The sequence below is a fragment of the Rhipicephalus microplus genome, chromosome 5, assembly GCF_043290135.1.
Source record: "Rhipicephalus microplus isolate Deutch F79 chromosome 5, USDA_Rmic, whole genome shotgun sequence".
In the NCBI taxonomy this organism is placed as follows: domain Eukaryota; kingdom Metazoa; phylum Arthropoda; class Arachnida; order Ixodida; family Ixodidae; genus Rhipicephalus; species Rhipicephalus microplus.
Window position 1 is genome coordinate 50511600 of NC_134704.1, and position 26385 is coordinate 50537984.

The window sequence follows — 26385 nt, forward strand, 5'->3', positions numbered from 1 at the left end:
GCGGCTATGTAAGCCAATCAGAGAGGTCGTAGCAACTCACTTGGCCAATTAGCATTGATCAATGGCGGAATTCGACAATGTCCGGAATAGCACCCGAAGTTTTCTGCGTGGAAAGGGGCTCTACCCCAGAGCCACACCATGCAATGCCTGAAACTTCGTTAAAAAAAAAACGGAACCGCTGTACGAATGACCCATAATGAGGGAGTCCCCTTCATGTATTCATGAAAGAAAAGAACTGTAAGGGGTCATTTTCATTCGTTTAGTACAATATAAATGAGAACTCATTGCAAGTTAGTTTTCATTCTTAGTGTATGTAATATTTTATGGCAGGCAAAACACGTGATCTACGCAACGAGCGCGCGTGGTTTAAAAGGTACGCCCGTTACCAGTTCTGCAGGTGCACGTGACACCTAATGGGCGCGCAGTGGTACTTCGCCAATATGCACAAAGAATAATTATGGTGGGATGGGCACTTCGCAACAGTGCTTGCCGAAGGCATTCAAAGATAGTTTCAAACGACCACAGCCTCCTAGATTTCCCTTGCCTGCCGGATTATCAGCGGTCACTTGAGAAGCGGCCGTCGTCGGAACTATGGTGGTGGCGTCACTTAAGTAGGGGTGTCTTCATATAATTTTTTTGATGTTTTTGGAGCTTATATGCAACTAAAATAACGTAGAAATGCTTTTAAAAGGCGCAAACGCAAATATATTTAACCCTACGTGAGTGACGCCGCCATAGATGACAAGCGTTTCACGCTCATTCACCAGGCAACCCCTTCAACACAAGGCATGGCCTCCAAAATTAGCAAACGCCAAAATTGCCGATCTCAAAGGCCAAGTACAAAGACCTTTACTCCTACGTAGGTAGCGCCGCCATGGATGACAGGCGTTTCACGCTCTTCTGGCAGGCAAGGGAAATCTATGAGGCTGTGAAACGATTCATGCTACGCGCACAAATGTTCCTTTCTTGGCGGCTCGGTTGAGCGCGATGCGCACGATTACGCTATTACGTTCTGAAGGCGAGGCTCAAGCGTACTCCAAGTTTCGTACATTTAATGTAAACGCATGAGCACATCGATGCGAAAGAAAAAAAAAACTAACATTGAAGTCCAAACGTAGAGCGGAACCGAAGCACCCAAGTTCAAACGAAATCCGCGGAGCGGAGTTTTTTTTTTATTTAGATGCGGAACATCTAATACTCGAGGCTTGTAGTGCGGCGCCGTCCGCAAGCTTCCTCCTCCTTCTTCCACCATCTGTGCATCCCTTCCTCCTCTACACACCGCGCGCGCGCTTCACTCCTCCACCATCTGTGCACCCTTCCTCCTCTACACACCGCGTGCGCTTCTCCTCTTCACGAACATTCGCTAGCTGTATAATGTAGCGCGCATGCGCCGTCACGCTTCGAGAACATCGGCAGCTGACGCGCGCGCATGCGCCGTCGCGCTTCGAGAACATCGGCAGCTGACGCGCGCGCATGCGCCGTTGCGCTTCTTCCCCTTCTCGAACATTCGACAGCTGACGCGCGCATGCACCGTCACCCACCATCTGTGCCGCGCGCGCTTCTCCCCTTCGAGAACATTCTACAATTCTCCTGATTCTCCAGGGGACGCGCATGCGCCGTCGCGCTTCGAGAACATTCAAGAGCTGACAGTGCATGCGCCGTCGCGCTGTATATATACTCAAGGTAGGCGCTCGCTCGCTCAGTTGCCGCTCGTCGGTTGGTTTGTACGGCGCGTCGACGTCCAAGGTCGCGGTGAAATGAATTCCAACGAATCCACAAACACAATGATCGACGTCCCTTCGACCAGCGCCGCCCTTTCGCATACGTGTGTACGTGTTCACTCATTTAACACCCCCTCCTACAACCACGTTAACCAATTTAGCCATCGACCCAAGTAAGTCGCAATTTAACACCCCATTTCACAAACACGTTAACCAATTTAGCCATCGACCCAAGTAAGTCGCACTTTAACACCCCGTTAACCAATTATATGCTCCGCATCCTCCTCAGTGTTCCCCCGAGGGAAGCTGCGGGCAATCTTTTTTCGTTCTCGTGCAAATAAGCATAACAACTCACCTTAGCTTTCTCGTGAGACGTCTAATAGGATAGTCGCTTGACAGCTTTTGGTATTAGTTCGTTTAAATATCTCAACCTGGTGAGCTCGAACTCAGTTTACGGGAAACACTAACCAAAACAGCAAGTTTGATATTTCGTTTATACGGGAGCCTCATCTTAAAAAAAAATAAATAAGTTTAGGTCGAAAGGCACGTCTTTTTTTTGTACTTTGTTTCGCTACTACGACTGCTCTAAATTTTACGATACAAACACTCTATTTTCCTGCAGTCACCGCAAAGCTCATTACAATATTTTCGTTAATTGGACGGCTGTCGGCGACAATAATCACCTCACTCTGTCTCCCCTTCCCCCCAAAATCACATAGCTTATCTGCAGAAGTGATGATCACGTACTCCGCCCCACCCCCGCGCCTAATATTAACAACAAACCCATAAATCATGTTTGTTGATCCTCCGGTAGGCAGGTCCTTTCAAAAAGCAACGAGTTTATATATATATATATATATATATATATATATATATATATATATATATATATATATATATATATATATATATATATATATCCTGCGACAACGGAATGCTGTCGTTTTTCAATCACGTGAGGGTGGCACTCGGGCTGTGTTCCAACGCGAGTGTGGACTTGTACAGAAAGTGAGCGCGAAACCCACAGCACCTCGCGTCCACCGATGTGTGTCGCCCGGTACTATGCAGCGCAAAAGGTCAAGTGGCGCCATCTCTGTCACGCCTGCAATACTAACATAGTCTTCCCAAAACCACCTGAATTTGCGCTCAACCCTCCTGGCTTCGTGCCCTGAGACTAGGCGCCTGGTTAAATAACGATCCTTCATTGCGACGTTTTCGCAACTGATATTTACGAAACGAAGGCACTGGTCTTCGTTTTGTAAACTTCCTCTCAAAGTTCTTCACTTAGTTCCTCCTTTATGACACAAGGACGAGGGGTAAAAACGCGTATAAAGTTTATTTTCGCAAATATCCCATCGTTATAAGCAGCAACTTCGTCAGCTCGTGTCCTGGTTACAGTCATCTTCGTCGGTCGAATCTTCTCCACGTTTCTGCAGCAAAAGTTGTAATAAATAACGTCATGAAAACCCAACGGTTCTTCCTCTCCTTACGCAGCCTGCTTACAAACCAAGATGCCTTTTCACACGATGAAAATATACATTACATGAAAGCAACTTGTTGTGCCAGTTTAAAAAGTGCCTTACAAGGCCAATAGCGTCTACTGTCACCCACTTGATTGATTTGATTGATATGTGGGGTTTAATGTCCCAAAACCACCATATGATTATGAGAGACGCCGTAGTAGAGCGCCCCAGAAATTTCGACCACCTGGGGTTCTTTAGCCTGTACTGTTACCCACTTATACTGTCTGATTTATAATGGTCTAAGTCACGAAAGGCTGAGCTTTGTAAGAAATGCAAAAGTTCACAACTACAGGAAATAAGTGGCAATGGGAGGGGGCCGGTAATTTGAGCACAAGTCTTGGTTATGAAAACAAAAATTAGAAGCAATGATACACACAAGTCTGACTACAGAGAAAAAGGTGCTCTAGTTTACATCCGGCAGCCCGATGCACCATCTTAATTGTGTGCAAGCTACCCTAGCACATGCATCACACTACTGCTACAATGTTTCTGCATAATGCATCGGACTCATACCACGCCACCTGCACGCAAAGACAACTCCCCAGATGCCACATTGTAGTTATAATCACCAAATATAGATTTTTAGCATGTTGAGTTTTTTTCATTAGTCCTTCTCACTTACACAAATAAAGAATGTGTTTCATCGATGGAAGCAAAGCAGTGAAAAGATGTGGCTAAACTTGCAAAAATTAACTATTTCATCCACAGTTTATAGTTCTCTGCTTGTTGTTACATTGTCTAGCTTGAAAGGAGCCGTGGAACACTTTACCGAGTTTCAATGGTACAGTCACATAACATTATGGTACAGAATTACGTAACGCTAAAACTTCGCAGAATAGCTACACTGGCCAAAGTTGAGCAATTTCGCATGGCTCAGCAAGAGTCGTGCTGTGCATGCCCGAGTAGAAGTGACGTCGCACGGTGTACAGCTCGGCCGGTACGCCAGAGAAGGCCTGGAAGCTCCTGGATTGGGTTGGCGCATGATTCGCATGAGTCCCATGAGCTCGCTTCCTAGTCCGCTCATTTTTCTATCTGTCTGTTCGTCCATCCGTTCGTTCATCAGTCTGCCCGTCCGTCCATCCATCTGTCTATCAGTCCGTGGCTCACGCTACGCATACCCTGGCATAGTCAGGCTAAGCCACTGCCAATTTGTTTTGTAATCTTTCATGCACGAGCGCAGTTAGAGGAATTAGTCAAACGGCTCAAGTGCTTTCGCACTTTTTTGTACTAGTGAGCATGCTCAAGGATACATAGGGAAGAGGATTACAAAGAGGGACGACAGTGTATTCATTATTCAGTGCAGATCATGACCTTGTGTACTTTTCTTTCTATGAATGCGTGGCTTACTTTGAGCACGATCGTGGGCGCGTGACTGGGCATGCGGCCAGTGGCGTAACTAGATAGGACGGCGCCCAGGGCAAATATATTTCCGCGCCCCTCATTATGCCCGTGATAATGTTTGTTATTATTATTATTATTATTATTATTATTATTATTATTATTATTATTATTATTATTATTATTCTTGCTGTTGTACTACAGTGTACTATAGCCGCCTTGTACGTCCATGCATCACACAACACACCAGAAGTCCACAATGGTAGCAAAAAAAGTTTAACAAAAAATGGACCTTGGTGGTCACTTCTTGTCATCTCGCTTTACTTAAAATTTGCGAAATTCATGAAATCCATATAAGCACAGAAAATAGAATCACGAACTAGGCATATGTAAATAGTCCATACCATTTCTCGCTACATTACCGTGAAATGTATCATTCAAAATTAATTATTGCGTACGCCAAATCTGCATATGATGCCTGCATTTTTTCATCAGTGCTAATGATGCGTTAAAAAACTCGTTCCGGCAAACCCTGTTGTCTCCCTGTTATCGCATATTGTTGCCTTTTATGACGTCAGTGCTGTAACGCTGATCGTGAATAATTGTTGTCAAGAAAAACCCGTTTTTTTATTTAAAACACTTTATTTACATCATTTGGATATTAAGACAAATATAAAATGCACTATACACTGGAACACTCCGTAAAAACTAGAGCTGCACTTTCCTTGCTTTCGATGAAGCAAACTGTTCTATAATGACGTCAAAGTTCGTTTTTTCAGTTTCTTCTCTTTCCACACTCAGTAGCGCAAGGTCAGTAAGTCTGTCTTGGCCCATTGTGGCACGCAAATAGGAGAGTATTAGCTTCAGCTTGCTGAAGGACCTCTCACAGCCAGCGATGGAAACTCCAATGGTTAACATCATCTGAAGGGCGACGCGAAGGTTGGGGAATACGCCATCATCACCATACTCCACAATAAATTTAAGAAGTTCCTCCGGTCTTGATACTGTCTGGTCAATACGCCGTGAAAGCAGCAGCCTACAATCTAAAATCTCTTCATAGAGGTCTTGCGCGTTAACGTCGGAACTGTAGAAATTGCCAAATGTGTTGCAATTTGTTTTTAGTTCGTTTTTGTCTTCGCTGTAGCACAGCTTGTTGATGTCGAGCAGAAAGCCAAACTTGAGGTCGGTGTCCTGCAGGCGAGTAAACCTCTGGTCGATTTCCGAATGAAGACGATCGAGTGTGCATTTCATAACCCTTTCTGTTTCCTGTTTAGCCGTCAACGCCTCTCCTTTCGACTTTTCACCAGGCATCTGTTTTTTTCGTCGTGCACGCCTTTCAACGTCGACATCATACGTCTCACAGAGACGAAGCCCTTCACCAAGTGACTCACTTACCAGAGTTTCCCTTTCTTCATGAAAGTGATCTCTGAGAGCTTTCATGTCTAAGGCAGCATCGTGAAAGTTCATTTTAGGATCTTGCAGTCTTTTTTGAACACGGTCTATGCGAACAAGTACCTTGTTCCAAAAGCCCAGCAAAATCAAAAAATCATAACTTAATATCCGCTTCTGCAGTAGTGCAGCATCACTTTTCGTCTCGCTCGTTTCTTGGTCATTATTTGACATTTCCTGAACAACTTCAAGTATCTTCTCAAGGTATCTACCGACCGGCTTCACTGCTTCGACCCTTGCACTCCATCTGGTCTCAGACTCTGATTTCACAACAACAGGCACTGCATTTTTTAATTTCTCCCAACGGTACGTTGAGCGAGAAAAAAACACGTAAAGTGCTTCGATGGTCCCAAAAAAAGTCATCATCATGGCTTCTTCCTTAGCAGCATGTACACCAACCAAGTTCAGTGAGTGGTTGTCGCAGTTTACAAAGATTGCCAGTTTGTTTTTTTCCGCGATTCTTTGACTGACACCACTTTTTTGTCCAGCCATCACGGCAGCGTTGTCGTAGCATTGTGACCGACAGTCCTGTAAGTTCATTCTGTCCTCTTCCAGCTTGCCAAGTATCACGTCAACGAAGCTCTCGGCGTCTTTGTTCTTTACATGGATAAAGCCGAGGAAGGACTCCTGAACATAAACAGATTTTTTATCAAAGTCAACTTCCACATATCGCACAACTTCTGACATTTGCTCACGGTGTGCCTGGTCGGGAGTGGTGTCAAACATAATGCCATAATATTTGGCTTTACGGATTTTTCGCAGCAAGGACTCGCGAACTGTGACAGCCATCATGTGAATGAATTCATTCTGTACAGAAGGCGATAGGTACGAAGTGGACCCTGGATGACTTTCAACGTATGTGAGGTGTTGCTTCATAACGGGGTCAAAAACGGCAATTAACTTCAAAAGACCAAGAAAATTTCCGACATTGTTCTCGCGGCTGGTTTGAAAACTCTCTCGATGCCCTCGTAATGCCAAGTTCTGTGTAGCAAGAAATTTTATGCAGTGGAGGACTCTCGTCAAAATTTCACGCCACTTGTGCTTTTCTTTCTCCATCTGTGACTGAAGGTCAGCGTCAATTATTCCCGTAGTATGCATCAAATTTCTTTCCATTTCTTTCCACTGTGAGAAACACATTCGGTGATTCTTTGCATTCTCGTGAAGGGTGATCTTCTCGGGTGCCTTCCATTTGGTGAATCCCCCCTCTTGTTCCAAAGATGATAGGTGATCTGAGCGGGAAAAAAGGAGGCAACAAATGCAAAATGCTGCCTTTTTGGCAGGAGAGTAGGCCAGCCACGAACGGGTGACTTCTTCACCACGACCATCACCTAATTTCTTCTTAAACCAACTCTTAGTCATTGATCGGTTGTTTGTTGGCAAGAAAGGTCCTTCCCGATTTTGGAAATACATGGCCCCGAGTTTAACAATTTCCGTTCGTACAGCGTCAGACACAACGGCTTTTCCAGTACCAGTGTCAAATTTTAAGAGACCTAGGTCATGCTTCTGAACGAGTTCTGAGATGATAGGTTGAGGGTGCTTCGTGGAATCCAGTTTGCTTAGCTTCAGAGCAACAGGCTCAACCAGCCGAAGTCCAATGTCGGTTCCGTTGTCCTCCTCCTCTACTGCAATATCCCCGGGATTGTCTGCGCATAGCATACTGTGTTTAGAAGTTTCGTGAACGACTCCTTCGTCAAGTTGTACGGACATTAATGAAGTGGCAGGAGATGGAGCTACTTCCAAAGGACATGATGAAGTACTTGCCCCAGGTTTTTCAAAAAATGGCGCGAAAAACTTTTTTGACTTCTCAGCTTCCTGCGCCTGTAGCCTTCTCCTCTTGCGTCCTTCAGCTCCGCTCTCTTTTCTTTTTGTTTTTGTCACCCGGTCCATGGCTTTGCTTGGCTGAAAAAAATTTTTTCTTCCCCCCTGAGGAAGAAAAAAAAGAGCAGCAAGCAACCGCTTTGCCTCTTGTCCGCTGAAAACAGCAGCGTTCCGCATTTTGACAAGGGTGTTCAGGGCGCGCCAACATGCGTTGCAAGTTTGCAGGAATTCCTTTCGCTCAACTGTATGTCACTATAATTATTCATATCTAGCGGTCAACCGTTCCACTGATAACGCGACCGGAGCACTGTTCTGATTACGGCCTGACTCTGTAAGTTCAAAGCGGCGTGTTTCTTTGACCGGGGATTGGCACAAAGGGCCATGCACATTTTTTTTTTTCTTTCTGCATCTATTTCTTGACGCTGGCTACCTCCCATTGAGCCTGTTTGAGGGTACTGCTTCCTGATGTACGCAGCAGTCTGGTTACGCGTCACTTTTCATATTTGGTGGGCTTTCTTTATCAACAGGAAAAAAAAAATGTGGATGCAATACGTTGTTGAAAATAGCGCAGTTAGATGTAATTTCAACATTCAATTACTTTATTTATTTATTCGTTTGTTTGACAGTAGATGATTGTCGTGGCGCAGGATACTAAAGGCGACGTTATAAGTCACCTTACTAGGCCTCTAGCACCACACAGTACATTCGTCACACAACGCAACTGCATTGGAATAAGAAATGCAAGAACATAACATTACGAAGAACTAGGCGATGGCTTCTACAAAAAAAAATTAAAAAATTAATTTGAAAATGTGTTTATAGCATACGAATCATTGCAAGCACATTTACAATAAAAAAGAGCAATAGTAGTGGAGACACCGGCGTTCCATAGGGGAACATACATACAAACTATCGTACATGAATAGCCTCATCAATGGCTACATATATAACACTTTATGCATACATATATGAGAAACTAAATGTGTAAGTATATTCTAAGCTTCAAGCTGTACAGTAATTGAACTAAACATGCCCTCCAATGAATATAATCAGGTGAGTACTTGCGGAATTATAAATACTTTGATTACTCATTAATTTATTCTCATGCATGAATGAATTATAAGTGGTTGCTCCAAATTACTAGGAACAATGTACACTAGGTTTGCTTCGCGTAACGGAGTTACTCATTTTTTTAATCGGGTTTTATGATAGTTGGGACAACCTGTATATTTTCCCGAGAATAACACCTTTATACTCTCAGCAGTTTGTGTCAACGTAGTGGTAATAATCCATGTGCAAAAGAATAACATAGGTAAAAAATACTCACACCTAGGCAGAAGTTCTATTGCGAAGACGTCCCTCGTCGTGGTGACAAACTCTGGAGAAGTGAGCTGGGATTTCAACTCGGGGTTTGCAGGAATGGAGTCATGTAGCGACTGGTTGTGGCCTGCCTCTAGGATATCTTGTTCGGTCCGGAGACTCAATATTCAATGCCTGTGGAGCTTCTGGGGTAGCTAAACAATTTAACTCGCGAATGTACGTCTCATTGACCACTCTCGTTCGGTTGACTGACCCTCGTTTCTCGCTTCTCTGGATCGACCCATAACCCCTAACATTGTAGTTTTATAACACCAAGACCACGCCTCCAAGGGCATGTACCAATAGGAATCCCTCCTTCCTGGGCTGTTGCACGGAAGCGAAAAGAGGACTATGGCGGCACCCTGTGAGAGGGCCTACTAAGTAACACACACAGGGCAACTGATTGGCTGCATCAACGATAACCAAATGTTTGTTCACAATCACGTGATCCACTCTCACTTATGAACTCTCCGGTATTCATCAAAACAAAAGCAGACACAATTGACCATTTGCGGAAATCAGCAAGCTGGCTTTCCTGCAAAGTTGTTTTCCAACCAAAAGGTCTCGTTCGCAAACTGCTTTTCTCACTCATTGTGCTTTTGCCTTCCCCCACTCCCTTCTTTACGAACGACAGGTGCCTCGCCCTCCATGCGATGTGAGGGTTCGTTAGAGGTGGGACAACCACACAGTAATTGTTGGGGGAAAAAGTCGTTTTGTCGCACTCGCGTGCCTTCACTAGAATAGGAGTGGTAAAAGCACAGTGGGCGAGAAAAGCAGACTGGGCACGATAGTTTTCTTTTTTTTTCCTTTTTGGTTAGAAAACAACCTTGCAGGAAAGCCGCCTTGCAGATTTCTGCAAATGGTCAATTTCTCGCGCCCTTACTCTGTCGGTGTTGAAGCGGTGTCGTCACGAAGGGCACTGCGCCGTGCTCCCTATAGGGCTGCAGAAATTACGTGCCTTTTCCTTTTCTTTCTAATCACACATTCATGTGATTGCTCTCGGCGAGTTAGAAAGCGGCATCATATACTTCACCACACGTGCAAATGGCCGCTGCTTCGCCGCGGCTTTAGCTATTGCCGCGATGGAGGGGGTTGCAGACTTTATACCTTAAAGCGACATCTCGCCACGAAAGCAAGATTGCATTTAATTGATCCCGCAGTTTTCTTTTGGGCGCAAAAAGAGGGGGGGGAGATAAATCGGCGCAATCCCTCCCCCCCACCTTTTTCAGAATACTTGAACTTCGCAGGTATGCACGTGCTCATAGTTACGCTCCCTTCGCGGGCGATGCAGCTGGGGAACTTCCCCGAGAGTCTGAGGCAACATAAAAACGACATGTGCAAGTTTCAGTGAAAAAGGAATACACTCGCTGAGCTGCCTGAGCACAGCGTGGTGAACGACAACCGCATCGAATTTGACAATTCCCGCGTGGTCTACTTAGAGGTCGATTACTATAAGCAGCTTTTTGTGGAATCCTGGCCCATCGAGGAGACAGCCGGTAACTTCAACCGGCCTACAGGTGCGCTGCCGATCGACAGTCTGCCTCAGCGGAATTTCGCAGACTCGCGATCCAACATTAGGTGCGAGTACATGGCAGGAAGAAGGGCCTTAAAGAGAATGCGAGATGCAAAACTTCGAATTTTTCTTGTAGCGCAAAAAAGTTTTTTTACTTGGTACTTTGATTGGCATACCCCAGTTTCAACTAAAGCCCACTAATACCTCTGTCACACGAGCACTACGGCTAACCACGGTTACAGGTATGCTAGCTACACGGCAGACATGTCCGCAGTTTGTCTCCTAACCATTGTTATCGTAGACGGGTGATTCCATGAGAGATCGACACGGATCTGAAAATTAGTATTTTCGATTTGATTGAATATTTTATATTTTATGCCCATCTCACCAAGCAGCCCGAAAAGGAACCTTGTTTTCTTTTTAAGCGCCTATATAACTTTAGGAGGCAAAAAATATAGAACATATTCAACACGGAGGGACTAGTTTCACAACTCGTCGTTCTCGAAAGTTCATGAAGATGTAACAGACAAATATTACCGTTACAAAGAAGAAATTTCGAGCATGAATTTCGTGTATGTAGAAATTTACTGAATAACAATAAAGTAACATTCTATGAAACTTGTAAAATGAAGCAAAGTACTTTCGCAAAATGTCTCACTATGCGACATTTTATGATAGTTGCTACATAACAGTTGCTACAAAGTTGATAAGACCCATCAACTCTGTCTTGAAAACAAATTTTGCTTCTTTCTCTATGCAACGGCAGCTGCGTTTCTGGTTATTGAGTTCCTCATGGTGGTGAAAACTATTTGTGCGAAGGTCAAAAAGTAAAAAAAAAATATTTTCAAAAATTTTATATGTAGCGTTGTGGGCGGCCTTCACGCTCCTGAGCGAGCAAGGCTGATTAATTTACTACTACTACACAATTTGCGCATCTACTTTGCTAGAAGAAGCACGCTGTTAGAATGGGCCTTTTCCGCGTAGATAGTCTGCCCATGCACGCTGGCGTCGGTGAGGCACGCGCCATGATTTTTGGTGGCCAACACGGGACGACAGGTGTGGACCAAGGAACATCTGGTGTTACAAACGTGCAAAATCCCCCCCCCCCCCCCCCCATTAAAAGCGCTAATGTAGGCTTCCGCGATTGCCTACTGGCGCGCGGCGGGCCATTTCGGAGGCCAAGGGCCACCAGTTCTGATTTCGATGAGCTACGCCCGCGTTTTTGTATAGTATTTTTCTTTTTTTATTCAAACTTCCGGAAGTCCCTTACCCGTCATTGTTCTCTTCCAGTCCACACTGCAAAAATCTTGACGGCACGGGCGCTTCCCAGGCCCAAGTTTCTCGTACCTAAGCTTTCGCGCTATTTGTGCATCCCAAGGAATGCAGGGTGAGTACAAAACAAAGCAACCAGCTAGACACCGCGCCCTCGGGTCTGGTATGGGGGTTAAACTGGTCGGAGTGTTCTGCCGTTTCGCTCCGTTCGCTGTTCCATTGATGGAGGTCATCCTTGTGCGGCCGCATTCTTTCAGGGAAGTTCTTGGTTTCTCCAACGTACGAAGCGGGGCAGTCGGCACATGCTGTCGGGTACACTACGCTCTGCGCTTTTTTCGCAGGTGCGTGTTCTTTGGGCCAAAGGATGAACCTGCCCATGGCGGTGGATGGCATGTGGGAAACGTTGACCCCCGCCCTTCTATTGCTTTGCTGGCGCCCGCGATGCAGGGAATCAACAAACGTCGCCGTCGTGTCACGCTTTCTCCGTCTTTCCTCCAGAGAACTCTGCGAATAAACGCCTTTGTTTAGCCTTTGGTGCCGAGGTCACGGATTATATTCGCCCTTCCTTCCGCCGCTGCGTGGACGATTAGTCGTTGGACGATCGGCTATTTCGTTGGAGTTTTCTGTTCTTACTCAAAAAAGGTGCATTCGAACTTTTTTATTTTATTTTGTTTACGTACGTGGTTGGTTTCAGGGAAGCTTTCAGTAAGTGGTTTGGGAGGCTGGTGGGGTTCGCTGAAACTCATCTAACCCAGTGCTGCGGAGCACAAAACAAAGCTTAGCCGAGGGTCATGGGAAGGCACGGAGGTAGCGCAGCAAAATGAAAATAGAGGATCCTTTTCCCGATGCAAAAGCCATTGCGGCAACCCTTTCCTTCACCACCATCCCCACTTCCAGTCGTACATTACAACCTCGCCCCTCCCCCCTTCCAGGCGGTTTTACGGAAAAAAACATTGACAACCTTTCCAGGGGGCGCCAACCCGAGGACTCGGCTTGGCGCCCCCTCCCTAGTGGCGCCCGGGGCACTTGTACCCCCTTGCCCCCCCCTAGTTACGCCACTGCATGCGGCAGCAGCGCATGGCAGCCACGGTAACAATGCAGATCACGATGCTCAAATCAGCCAACAGCCAAGGACTTTGGGTATATGGCGGAGTAATTCAGATGCATAGCATTATTTGTAGAGAGAAGAGAGAGCAATTTCTAGCCCGACGGAGAATTAATATTAAATTCCCAGCCGCATGCTGCGCTACAATGGCGCATCCTTGACTACTTATCGGCGTTTTCTGCCCACGCTAAAAAAGTGTGGAACCCTTGAACACCAAACGAAGAACATGATGAATACTAAGTTGCATGGGCATCAGGAGGAGCTTGTTTTGACCAAACTCCTGCTGAATGGTGGCGAGGGGGTCAGGTGGTTTTGCAGAAGGGGCTCGAAGGGCAGGTGTTCATTTGGATTGGGGAACTAAGCGCCCCCTTGGCACACCCCCTGCCAACACCCAGGCGAAGTAGTAAATCACAGATCCCCACCAGAACAATGAAATTTCTGGGGCCTAATTGTTTTTGAACCGATCACTATCACCCTAGTGTACAAAAAAAAAACTGCTAGGGTAAATTGATATAAATATTGTATTAAATGCTGCGTAAGGGGTTTACCGAATGCACAAGGCAGTATACATTGACTGGTAGCATCACTAATCATGTCAAACTGCTCAGTTTCAGTCGCACATGTCATACACGTCAGAGGAGACAGTTCCAGTCACACACATCAGAAGAGAAACTAATTATGCAAAACATTTTGAACCGGATCGAAAGTAGCCATTTAGCACAGGTAATAAGACTGCAATGATGAGTTATTGAAACATTGCTGCACAAAAGAACCTTACCAGCCTCATGAGATCAATGAGCTTTTGTGCGTCTTCACCGGCACACAAGTCGACAACATCCCGAGGTAGGGCATAGTGACGGTATGGACTGGGCTGCACGCCCCTATTCTCCTTCATGTATCGAAATATTGGCAACTGAAAGAGAACAAGAAGTGATACAGATACGTGTGTGTGTGCAATACAAACGTCCAAGTTCAGGGTAAGCCTCGGGAAGCATGTTAAACAGTTCAACACCAAGATAAAGTCAACGTGCGTAAGCACTCTCTGCGTCCTACTGCCATCTGTATCACACCACTAGCTTGGAGATACTTTACTGTCACACACTCAATCCCAGTATAAACGTCATAGACATACTAGATTCGCAGCCTCCAGAATGTCTCTATGAACCACACCTTTCACAAGCTTAGGGCTGCCTCAACAAGCTCGACCACCAACGTGTTGCCTTAGCACTAATCGTAACAGGATGTTATTTCTCAAAGTAAATCATGCCCATCATGCTGCTGGTCTGGTATGGTACATCCAGTGCGACACCTGTTGATGCGACTTCTGTGTGAAGCTACGATTCTGCCACACCATGCACACGTGTACTTGCAAACGAGTGCCACTTTTTTGGTGCATGAGTGTGTTGGACCACACTACACCAATGTTACAGCAACGGCCACTCAGTTCGCCAAGTGTAAATACAAAGTTGATCTTACTCTATGACACTACAAAGGTATCAAAACTTTTAAACCACTACAGCTTGGCCGGGAAACAGTAATCGTTGCAGCAAGGAACCTCTACGAATGTACAGCACTCACCTTAGGAGCTTGTTCAGTCTTGTACTTCTCGAGCTCTTCCCAATCAAAGAGCAAGGAGTCAGTATGAGCGCCAAACGGATTGAAGTCGAGAAGCTTTACAAGATCCTGAAGCAAGTCGATCAGAGAAATGGCTAAGTAAAGTTGTTAGCTTATGCGCAACAAAACACATCGTTCAATACTGTCAAAACACGATAGTCTGGCTGGACCATACTAAAAATAGCTACACAGAGTTGAACCATTTCGTCACTATGCAACCGACATGCAAAACAAAAAATACCATATTCCTTATATCTGATATTCAGAAGTTTGCATGTTGATATAATAATAAAAAAATATTGATTGCAACAATGGCTACGCAAAAGAAATTGGACTATGACGACTCCGGTGAGAAAGCAAGAACAACCTGGGACAGTCCGAGAATCAGTCAATTATCTTTCATTCCTGAAGCAGTGTTAAGGTAATTCTGATGCCCTGTCTACAGCTTCTTATGCCAATACATGGCACATGAACAATGTTAAACTGCTAATGTATGTTTCATTGCTCTTGAAATCGTAAACACCGTGACCAGTATGAGCACACGGGGTCATGCTGATGAATTGGCGGGTTCAACCGAACAAAGATTGGTGTCTATGAAGCCAATATTGTCTGGGAGATGGATATGGCATTTTTGATTTCCCTACAGTGGCAGAATGCTCACTCTAATAAAGCATGATGAGCTAACTTTTACATTAGCTTCTAAGTACATATCTCATAACTTGTTACACCTATGTTAATAATACTATAGTTCTATTCAACCACAATATTAAAATGGGCAAACATATAAGCCAGTAAGATTTACATCTTTAGGCAAAAAGGGGCTAGGAGGCAAGTGAAGTTGAAAACTAAATTTCTCAATATTTATCGGCACTGTGGGAAAAAAAGACCACTAAAGATGGCGAAAAATAGTGCAAAACAGCTTCAGAAGCACACAAAGGTACACTTTAGCTGCATGACTTGAGCCATTACATGATATTAAAGCTGGGCATTTCAATTTAAAGATAACTATGTCCATCGAACATGTCACAAGAAGTTGAATAATAAATTCTTGCCTTTCTTTTTCTGTATACGTCAAACACATCTGCAAAGACGAAGCAAAACAATCCTTATTTGCGAGTGGCAACAATCAAGGCACAATCACATGCACTGCTCAGGACTGTAACAAAATTAAACATTTAGGAAGTTGTTAGATAATCACCATAAGTTTGAAACATTTACGTCCTAAAAGCACTGCATGACTATGGGGCCTGCCGCATTAGCTATGAAAATGTGGGGTACTCTTAATGTACCTCACATGTGCATGTACCCACATGGAAAAAAACTCCTGGAATTGTGGTTCATTCGTTGCGACACATCAGCTTGTAGCAACAAGCGTAGCCCCCAATTGGATGTTTACAAGGGCATCTATGGCTGGTGGACTGAGCAACCTCTGCTGATTTGTTGCCAGCGTATACTGAGGATGCCACCCACAGAGGTGGCAAAACATCTATGTTAATTTGTAATTAGTTGTTCTGTTAAGTCGAAGTAAAAATCTTAGAATAATGAATTCACCTGGATATAGGACAATTTTTTTTTGTACTTTAAGGTGCATCTAAATGCTACTGAACGAGGATCTTTTTTTCATTTTGTCAGCCACATCGACTATAATGTGTACCTGCTTTCTCGTGCTCATCACAGTGACACTTTAGACACTAAGCCAACATGGTACGTAATGTAAATGACAAAGACGCGCGCATGGCCACATAATGCCAATAGATGACACGGTGGAAGTAGAACTGCCTAGAACAATTTCATTGCATCCAAAGTGAAGATGCTTGTCAAGTGTAGCCGAGTTGCAGGCTTCAGCGGCTGCAGTAATGATGCATATGAGAAAAAAAAAAAAAGGCTGGCGATGGCAAGTGTACAGAGACACACTGCTTCAAAGTGCGTCGTTCACATGCATATTTGTGTACTTAACTTATAACTAGTGAAATCCAATACAATAAATCTCAAGGAACTGCTAAAAATCATTCTTATTTTGAAAAGTCATGACGAAGGTATTAAGAATCGCACAAAACTTGTAAATGCAAGCACCTAAGTCACCAACCTGGGCTATATATACACTCGCAACTGCATTATGCTCTAATAAGCGCACACAAAAAAACACATACACGAAATATTACGGAACCAGAGCATGTTTATTTTAGGAATAACGCAATCTATCCTGATGTGAGCAGCCTGACTCCTGAAAGATGATCTTTTAAATCTGCATATCCTACTCACACACTGTGAAGCATCGGTGTTAAAAGCAAACTGCGGCGATTTTTCGAGGTCAGTGGATTTCAATGAATTTCACTGGTATGTTTATTTGCACGTTTGGGTCACTCATGCCAAATTTCAGGCTTGAGAGTTTCGCAGATTCTTCTCAAATGAAATTTATAGCTTGCTTGTGACCGCTCACCTCGCTTGCCAGAATAAATGGCAACATTGTGTGTGTAACATTGACTTTTGCAAAGCGGCAGTGACGGAACTAATGGGCCACTGCAGAGTGTGCTTGTCTACTAAGAATTGAGTGGTTTCGGCCGGCACTTTTTTGGTTGAACATGCAATTTGTCTTTTCGTGTTGATGGGCACGCGATAGGTGGAAAGTGGTGTTGTGTAGTGTGCCGCACAGGATTCGCCACAAATTCAGCATAACAGCATAAGTGTTTTAGCCGATAGCCGCAGGGGGCAAAGGATTACGTCATACGTGGAAGTGCATTCGGTTAGGTTTCAGTGTCAGTATTGTGATTTTTTGCTACTTATTGTCAAATTTATTGAGCGTTTTAACTATCGGTTGGGTGACAAGAGTGTCTCGGGAACATAAAAGCACCATTATTCTGACATCATAAAAAAAATTGACGTACTTCGCCTTTAAATACGAATTCTTCACGATGGTTTGCACGTGCTGTTTCATTGTTATCTTTGCTCTCGTCAACGTTTTCTTATCACGACAGATGGTATGGATCTCATCAGTCGTCAGCTAAGCTCACGTGCATGGCTCATGAACGCAGAGTGCGTAGTGTACGAGCTTTAGTAAAGCATGCACGGGTAATCATGGACGACTTCATCCCATAGGATAGTCGCATCACGTTTGTCACTGTGGTAGAACTTCTTTCGTGATGCATCCACAGCTCATCTTGAACGTTCGACCACCAACCAAAGGGCTACAAAACAGCCGTGTGACAAGCAGCAGGTAAAGCTGCTTGACAAAAACAAAGGCACAGGGGTGAAGCCTGAGGCGAAACACGAGTACCAGGCGATGATGATGGCAATAGGGCTATCACACATTTGATTAGGGCGGGCCATGGAGAAAGGAAATATGTGGGCGTTCAGATGATGAGGTTGATAGTGGCAGTTATGGAGCTGGGCATTATATTTACAGTCGCAAGTAACTTTTTAAAATTCCTTGTTTTGAAGTGTTGCGGAGATATAAGGGGGACAATATTCGATACAGTATTCTGAAACATTCGGTATTCTGAAATTTGTAGTAGCAAAATATTTTTACAACAAACTAATAAACACTTGAAGGGGGAATTTCAAAAACGTCGTTAATCTGCAATAATTGTTAAAACTGAGGTTCACTATTGTGAGATTTAAGTGTAACGGGTGTTATCTCAAACATTGCTTTGTTGAAAATCACCTGTTTCTAATATGAACATCTAATCGTTAACCTAAATCATCTGTCGTTTTGCATTGCCACAATTTACTATTGCCTGGATATGAATGCAGGACAGTCGTTGCGGCCTGCAGCAACTGCAGTGTTTCACTGCCAAGCACATAGGCAAAGGTCCAATTAACAGTATGCATGAAGGAAAAAGTTTGGAGGGAGGATAGCCTAATGCTATTGAAAGAAAGAAAAATAGCACAGGGGTGGAACAGAGTACAAGGGTTTGGTAGCAGACCTGGGAGCAGGCAAAAGTGCCTTTGACTGATTGATTTGTAGGGTTTAACGTCCCAAAACCACCATATGATTATGAGAGACGCCGTAGTGGAGGGCTCCGGAAATTTCGACCACCTGGGGTTCTTTAACGTGCACCCAAATCTGAGCACACGGGCCTACAACATTTCCGCCTCCATCGGAAATGCAGCCGCCGCAGCCGGGAATCGAACCCGCGACCTGCGGGCCAGCAGCCGAGTACCTTAGCCACTAGACCACCGCGGCGGGTTGCAAAAGTGCCTTTTGTAGCAATCTTGGAGCATTCAAAAAGGCCTTTTAAAGAAAGCTTGAAGCAGCCAGAGAGAACGTTCAGAGAAGATGTAACCCCATTTCACAGCACTTATGAAGCAACATTTGTCTGATGCTGCGTTATTCAAACACTAAACTAAATTGTGCAATACCCTTACTATTTTAACACCCTTACTATTGTTTGATCTCTGCTTCAGCCACGTTCGCTGAAGCAGAGATCAAACAAGCCAGCCCATCTCTGCTGTCGCTCAGAGAGTGCATTCGGTAACATCGCCGTGCTCAGGAGGCCTGCTATCGAAGCAGGCCTCCTGAGCACGGCGATGTTACCACCCCGCCCGTCTTGAACGAGCATAAAAAGACAAGCGGGGTGGGTTGATGCAAGATCAGCAAGTTTGAGCATTGCCTCAAAAGGCACGATAGCGATCGCTGATGCATGCCCTAGCTCGCCATCAGCCATCGGCTCGCATAGACTTGTATGTGCTTCCCTCCCATTTTTATTAATTTAGTTATTTATTTTCAAAAACTGCAATCTCGTTACGGCATTTCTGCAGAATGGGAATAAGAATATATGATAAATATAACACAACAAACAAAAAATAATATACACATTAAGTACACAGACAACACTCGTTGCAGAGAGACTACGCGAAAAGTGTTGCTCTCCCTGGCGTAGCCACATTGTCTTACAGCAGCGCTTTGTAGAGTTATGTGAGATCAGAATCAAACAGTAAGGTCGCAGTTTTACTTCGTATAATATTATAATTTGTTGTTATTGCATTCACTGCTTCGCCCTTACGGTGAGAGTGACTTCTTTAGCTATTTGCAGCTGCCCCTTCTTTCAGCCTTAACACCCGAGCATCAACCGTTGAGTTGATAAGCACCGTCTAACAGAGCACAGCGGCGCAATGAGTGAGAATTTGCGCGTGTACTCGATGAGAAATCCTGTGCACCAGTTCTTGCTGGGCTGTTCCAAAGAACAGGACACCACTTCCAGTTCTTTTGAGCACCATTATAATCATAATTTTTTCTTAACGTTAAGAATTAAGTTAAGAAAAATCAGTTTCACAGCAAGGAAGAAGCAATTAATGCGATAGCAACAAATTGTAATGTGGCACAAAAGCTGGCAGTTAACTCTTTTGGATACGATATTGCTTAGCTATACAAAACGCTGGTGTGATACACTCTTTTCGCACAGTCTCATCGTGTTGAGAACACAGCATAAAAAAGAATATACACTGATGTTTGCATCGACAGCATGCGCGCCATCCATCACAACCGTGCCCTTAAAATCAAGGCTCCCAGCTGCTATTCGAGAGGTCACAGCCTTGAAGGAATCGAAACTATAACAGTTTCGATGACACCGAGAGCACGACGTTTCAACCATGTTTTCCTGTCCGGGGCTTCATGGCTGTCATACCTTAGGGCTAAATTCGGGTGCTGCGATGCAGTTCGGCACTGAAAAACAAGTTAGGCGCAGCAGGGGTGGTTTGGCAAATGATGGCACTGATGAACAAGTTTGGCGAACAATGGCGCAAATGACGCAGCTGTTCCACTTCTAGCAGGTCAAACATGCAGATGTCAAACTTATTTAGGTTGGGAAAGCTTCTGAATTTTTTTTTTTTGAAGTATACATAATGACTGACAGATGCTTACATGAGGCAGATGCAAACTTCGACTTGATTCTCTCGTGAAAGAATGACATTATGTCTTGAACAATGTTCGCCTCCTGCTCCTCAATGTGATAGTAATGGTGCGTGTAATCTCGTTGTGAAATGCCTGAAAACAAAAAGACAAAAGATCCCTGTCAACAGTGTGACACATATTTATAGTGGTGATTAATCTAGTAATTTTTTAGTACATGCATACTTTTAGTGGACATTTTTTTTTGTTCTCTATTTACATTGACGAGCAACGTGCTCTGTGCATCGGCAGTGCCATTAGTAAGGAAAAAAGAACTTGCCTATCAAAACAGAGTCCTTCACGAAGCATCGAAACTCTGTGCTTGGGTCAATTTCCACCCACTTTCTCAGGATGAGCTCATACTGAAAGAGGTTCTCAATGTCTGTGCCCTTGTTCCAGTCTGTGCAAGCTTTAAATCTGGGCACGGGGGAAGCAACGAACCAGGTAGGAAAGTTAAAAAAACACATTTACAAATGCTGCCTAAATATCTTAACTGTTTACAGGTGAAATAAAAAAAAGTTTACCAGATGGTCAGAATACCTAAGGGTTTTTTACATGCACACAATATAGAAAGAAGAGAAGAATAGAATAATTGACTAATTGATTTGTGGGGTTTAAGGTACCAAAACCCCTACAGTCGAACCTCACTACAACAAACGCCGCTTCAACGAAATTCCCGCTACAACGAAAAATTTACGGTTCCCCGTAAGCAGTCCATAGGAGGCAATGCATAAATATTGTCGCCACAACGAACACTTTTTCTTCTGCCGTCCCGCTTCAACGAAATTTCACGATGCGATTCTGGGCTCAGATATTTATTGCTATACAGTAAACCTAATCTTTAACATTTTGATGCATTTTCAGAACCTGAAAGTACGTCGACGAAGTTTAAAACACGCCTCAGCACCACCAGAAACTACCGCAGTTTAACTAGCATGAGCGTCGCCATTGCTTGATAGCGATGACAATGAGACTGCCCTGCTTTTGTCACTGGCAAAAGCAGGGCAGTCTCATTGACATCACTATCGAGCAATGGCGGCGTTCATGCTTGTTGAACTGCGGTAGTTTCTGGTGGTGCCGAGGCGTGTTTTAAACTTCGTCGACGTACTTTCAGGTCCTGAAAATGCATCAAAATGTTAAAGATTAGGTTTACTGTATAGCTGCAGACGATCCGAAGCTGATGCTTAGTTCATGGTTTCCTTCGCGCAGCTGCTGGGTGCATCTGCAGAACGATGCATTTTCCGATTTGAATGCTTATCATTTTGTTCGCGCTTGACCAGTGTGGTAACTAATCAGAGCGACTGTTCGCTCGCATTATCAACAAAATCAGCTAGCCGGGAATGGTAGTTATTAAAAATGGCAAAAGTCACCGCTCCACGATACCCTGCCCCCATCTCGGCATTTTGTTGGCGGACAGCTGCTGGTGCTAACGTGTTAATGCAACTGTTTGGTTCGTTCACGAAAATGGTTGTAGTCATTTTTCCAGCTTGCTTTTCACATTGGCTTCCCTATGCGTGGGTGAAAATCTTGTCGTGACGCCGCTGGGATAGAATAAAAGGCAGCGGACACTTTGAATTTTGAGAATAAACTTTCCTTTGTTTTGTTACTTCAGATGGGCTATATTTTCTCGATTTCACTATAACGAAATTTTCGCTTCAACTAAATTTTTTCCGCGCCCTTTTAATTTCGTTGTAGTGGGATTCTACTGTATATGATTATGAGAGACGCCGAAGTGGAAGGCTCCGAAAATTTCGACCACCTGGTGTTATTTACCATGCACCCAAATCTGAGTACACGGGCCTACGAATTTCCGCCTCCATCGGAAATGCAGCCGCCACAGCCGGGATTTGATCCCGCGACCTGCGGGTCAGCAGCCGAGTACCTTAGCCACTAGACCACCGTGGCGGGGCGAGGAGAATAGAATAACAAGAGAGCCGAGATACTTGGTACATACTCACTCTAAAAAGACAGAGCATGCAAACATGGACAGAAGAAGGAAATCAGGACATCGCAAACATTTACTAACAAATGAAAGTGCGCACTGCCGCAGAAAAGAAAGAAGCCACAAAAACATATCTGCGCGTACTGATGCAATATGCGAACCTATCAATCAGGCCCACGTGGAAATCTAAGCGAAAAATAACTGTTAAGGTATTTCATTTCATCTTTACGCAAGTTAATCAACGGTGGGCTCATGCAGGCTCTACCACTATTATCGATATGCCATGCCTCAATCATCAGACGCAATTCTTTATTCCTATGCCAGTACAACACTGCACATTCATCGAACACTGGTGTGCACCTACATTCTTGCTAATGTAAAGAAAGATTAGAAGGTGAGCCTCTGACTTGTGGTTTCTTGTGTTTCAATACTGTCTGCTGTGTCCCATGGATAGACGGGACATTGAATTAACCAAAGATCACTAGAGCCCTCCCTCATTTAGTAATGTGGATGCCATGGCAGGCAATCTGATCTGTGCTTTCTGAACGCGCACGACTCTACACTATTTCTTTTCAGTGCACCTATGATGGTGCGGCAGTTGAAGTTTCTTACGGCTGTGTCAAGTCATGCGTGACAAAGTCGGAACTCTTGAGCAGGAGGCATATGTCCGCAAAACATGTGCACAGGGGGCTGTTGTTTGTGGCGATCCACGTGGCGTCCTTCGGACTGCTCCAATTCAACTTGGGGAACACTCGACCACCGAGGCGCTTGATGGCAGTTGACACTACCTCCTCCAACTCTGGGAAGCTGGGGATCTGCAAGGATGAGTTACAATGTGGTACCTAATTCACACATAGTGTTGACACCAATCCAGGAATTTATAAAGTAACACATTCTTTTTTATTACTAAGAACTAAGCAGTGTGAGTTTGCACAGCTTCTAATCACAATGCCAAAGAATATGCGAGCCTCATTCTAAGCACTGAAATTTATTGATTGATTGATATGTGGGGTTTAACATCCCAAAACCACCATATGATTATGAGAGACGCCGTAGTGGAGGGCTCCGGAAATTTCAACCACCTGGGGTTCTTTCATCATCATCATCATCATCATCATCATCATCAGCCTGTCTGCGTCCACTGCAGGACAAAGGCCTCTCCCATGTTCCGCCAGTTAACCCGGTCCTGTGCTTGCTGTTGCCAATTTATACCCGCAAACTTCTTAATCTCATCTGCCCACCTAACCTTCTGTCTCCCCCTACCCCGCTTCCCTTCTCTGGGAATCCAGTTGGTGACCCTTAATGACCAGCGGTTATCCTGTCTACGTGCTACATGCCCGGCCCATGTCCATTTCCTCTTCTTTATTGCAGCTATGATATCCTTAACTCCCGTTTGTCCCCTAATCCACTCTGCTCTCTTCTTGTCTCTTAAGGTTACACCTACCATTTTTCTTTCCATTGCTCGCTGCGTCGTCCTCAATTTAAGTTGAACCCTCTTTGTGAGTCTCCAGGTTTCTGCTCCGTAGCTAAGTACCGGCAAGATACAGCTGTTATATACCTTCCTCTTGAGGGACAGCGGCAATCTACTTGTCATAATTTTAGAGTGCCTGCCGAATGTGCTCCACCCCATTTTTATTCTTCTAGTTACTTCAATCTCGTGGTTAGGCTCTGCGGTTATTACCTGCCCTAAGTAGACATAGTCTTTTACAACTTCAAGTGCACTATTACCTATCGCAAAGCGCTGCTCCTTTCCGAGGTTGTTGTACATTACTTTCGTTTTCTGCAGATTAATTTTAAGACCCACCTTTCTGCTCTCCTTGTCTAACTCCGTAATTATGAGTTGCAATTCGTCCCCTGAGTTACTCAGCAATGCAATGTCATCGGCGAAGCGCAGGTTACTGAGGTACTCTCCATTAACTCTTATCCCTAACTGTTCCCATTCTAGGCTTCTGAAAACGTCCTGTAAGCACGCAGTGAATAGCATTGGGGAGATTGTGTCCCCCTGCCTTACACCCTTCTTTATTGGTATTCTGTTGCTTTCTTTATGAAGCACTATGGTAGCAGTTGATCCCCCGTAGATTTCTTCCAGAATGTTTATATATATTTCATCTACGCCCTGATTCCGCAGTGTCTGCATGACGGCTGATATTTCTACTGAATCAAACGCCTTCTCGTAATCTATGAAGGCTATGTATAGTGGTTGGTTATACTCTGAGCATTTCTCTATTACCTGATTGATAGTATGAATGTGGTCAATTGTTGAGTAGCCTGTTCTAAATCCTGCTTGTTCCTTTGGTTGATTGAATTCTAATGTTTTCTTTACTCTGCTAGCAATTACCTTTGTAAATAGCTTGTATACTACAGAGAGCAAGCTGATCGGCCTGTAATTCTTCAAGTCCTTGTCATCTCCTTTCTTATGTATTAAGATGATGTTAGCGTTCTTCCAAGACTCTGGTACTTTTCCCGTCGGGAGACACCTCGTAAATAGAGTGGCTAGTTTTTCTAACACAATCTGTCCTCCATCTTTCAGCAGATCTGATGTTACCCGATCCTCACCAGCAGCTTTGCCTCTTTGCATGCTCTCCAAAGCTTTTCTGACTTCTTCTATCATTACTGGTGGGGTGTCATCTGGGTTACTGCTAATTCTTATAGTATTAAAGTCGTGGTTGTCCCGGCTACTGTACAGATCTCTGTAAAACTCCTCCGCTATTTTAACTATCCTATCCATATTGGTAGTTATTTTGCCTTCTTTGTTCCTTAGTGCATACATCCGCCTTTTGCCTATCCCAAGTTTCCTTTTCACTGCTTTGACGCTTCCTCCGTTTTTCAGAGCGTGCTCAATTCTCTCCAAGTTATACCTTCTTACATCGCGTACCTTACGTCTATTAATCAACTTCGAAAGCTCTGCCAGTTCTATTTTGTCTGTTGTACTTGACACTTTCATGATTTGACTCTTCTTAATTAGGTTCTTCGTTTCCTGAGAAAGCTTGCCGGTGTCCTGTCTAGCTACCCTGCCTCCAACTTCCACTGCACACTCCGTGATGATACTCGTCAGATTATCATTCATTGTATCTACGCTAAGGTTGGTTTCCTTGCTAAGAGCAGAGTACCTGTTCTGCAGTGACACTCTGAATTCCTGTACTTTCCCTCTCAGAGCTAGCTCATTGATTGGCCTCTTGCGTATCAGTTTCTGTCGTTCCTTCTTCAAGTCTAGGCGGATTCGAGCCCGTACCATTCTATGGTCACTGCATCTTACCTTGCCAACCACTTCCACATCCTGCACGACTCCTGGGTGTGCAGTCATTATAAAGTCTATTTCGTTCTTATTTACGCCATTAGGGCTCCTCCATGTCCACTTGCGGTTTTCTCGTTTTCGGTAGAAGGTATTCAAAATACGCAGATTATTGCGTTCTGCGAATTCTACTAGTAGCTCTCCTCTGGCGTTTCTAGTGCCGATGCCATAATCTCCTACTGCCTGGTCTCCAGCCTGCTTCTTCCCTACCTTTGCATCAAAGTCGCCCATTACTATAGTATACTGTGTTTTCACCTTACTCATTGCCGATTCCACGTCTTCATAGAAGCTTTCAACTGAAGCGTCATCATGGCTGGATGTAGGCGCGTAAGCCTGTACTACCTTCATTTTGTATCTTTTATTCAGTTTAATTACAATGCCTACCACCCTTTCATTAATGCTATAGTAATCCTCTATGTTGCCAGCTATGTTTCTGTGAATTAGGAACCCTACTCCCAGTTCTCTTCTGTCTGCCAAGCCCCGACAGCAAATGACGTGCCCATTCTGTAGCACAGTATAGGCCACATCTGTCCTCCTAACCTCACTCAGCCC

At 44.4% G+C, this 26385-nt stretch overlaps 2 protein-coding genes and 1 long non-coding RNA gene across 3 annotated transcripts in view; 1 reads left to right on the forward strand and 2 right to left on the reverse strand.

Annotated features, from left to right (window-relative positions):
- Positions 1 to 3038: 3038 nt before the first annotated feature.
- Positions 3039 to 26385, reverse strand: part of LOC119174576 (translation initiation factor eIF2 assembly protein) — a 28869-nt gene continuing 5522 nt past the window's right edge. The window contains exons 5-11 of the mRNA XM_075895411.1: positions 23154 to 23356; positions 20880 to 21016; positions 20573 to 20695; positions 15765 to 15793; positions 14677 to 14781; positions 13877 to 14011; positions 3039 to 3151 (exon numbers count right to left, since the gene is read on the reverse strand). Coding sequence (XP_075751526.1) covers positions 3098 to 3151; positions 13877 to 14011; positions 14677 to 14781; positions 15765 to 15793; positions 20573 to 20695; positions 20880 to 21016; positions 23154 to 23356 — 786 coding nt within the window. The 3' untranslated portion in view covers positions 3039 to 3097. The remainder of the gene's footprint in view (positions 3152 to 13876; positions 14012 to 14676; positions 14782 to 15764; positions 15794 to 20572; positions 20696 to 20879; positions 21017 to 23153; positions 23357 to 26385) is intronic.
- Positions 5205 to 8160, reverse strand: LOC142817776 (zinc finger MYM-type protein 1-like). Its single transcript, XM_075895409.1, has one exon. It carries the CDS (start codon positions 8024 to 8026, stop codon positions 5291 to 5293), a length of 2736 nt encoding a protein of 911 aa, XP_075751524.1. The 5' UTR covers positions 8027 to 8160; the 3' UTR covers positions 5205 to 5290.
- Positions 11993 to 12525, forward strand: LOC142817777 (uncharacterized). The gene is made up of 2 exons (XR_012895351.1): positions 11993 to 12108; positions 12335 to 12525. It is a non-coding gene; the product is annotated as an uncharacterized LOC142817777 (long non-coding RNA).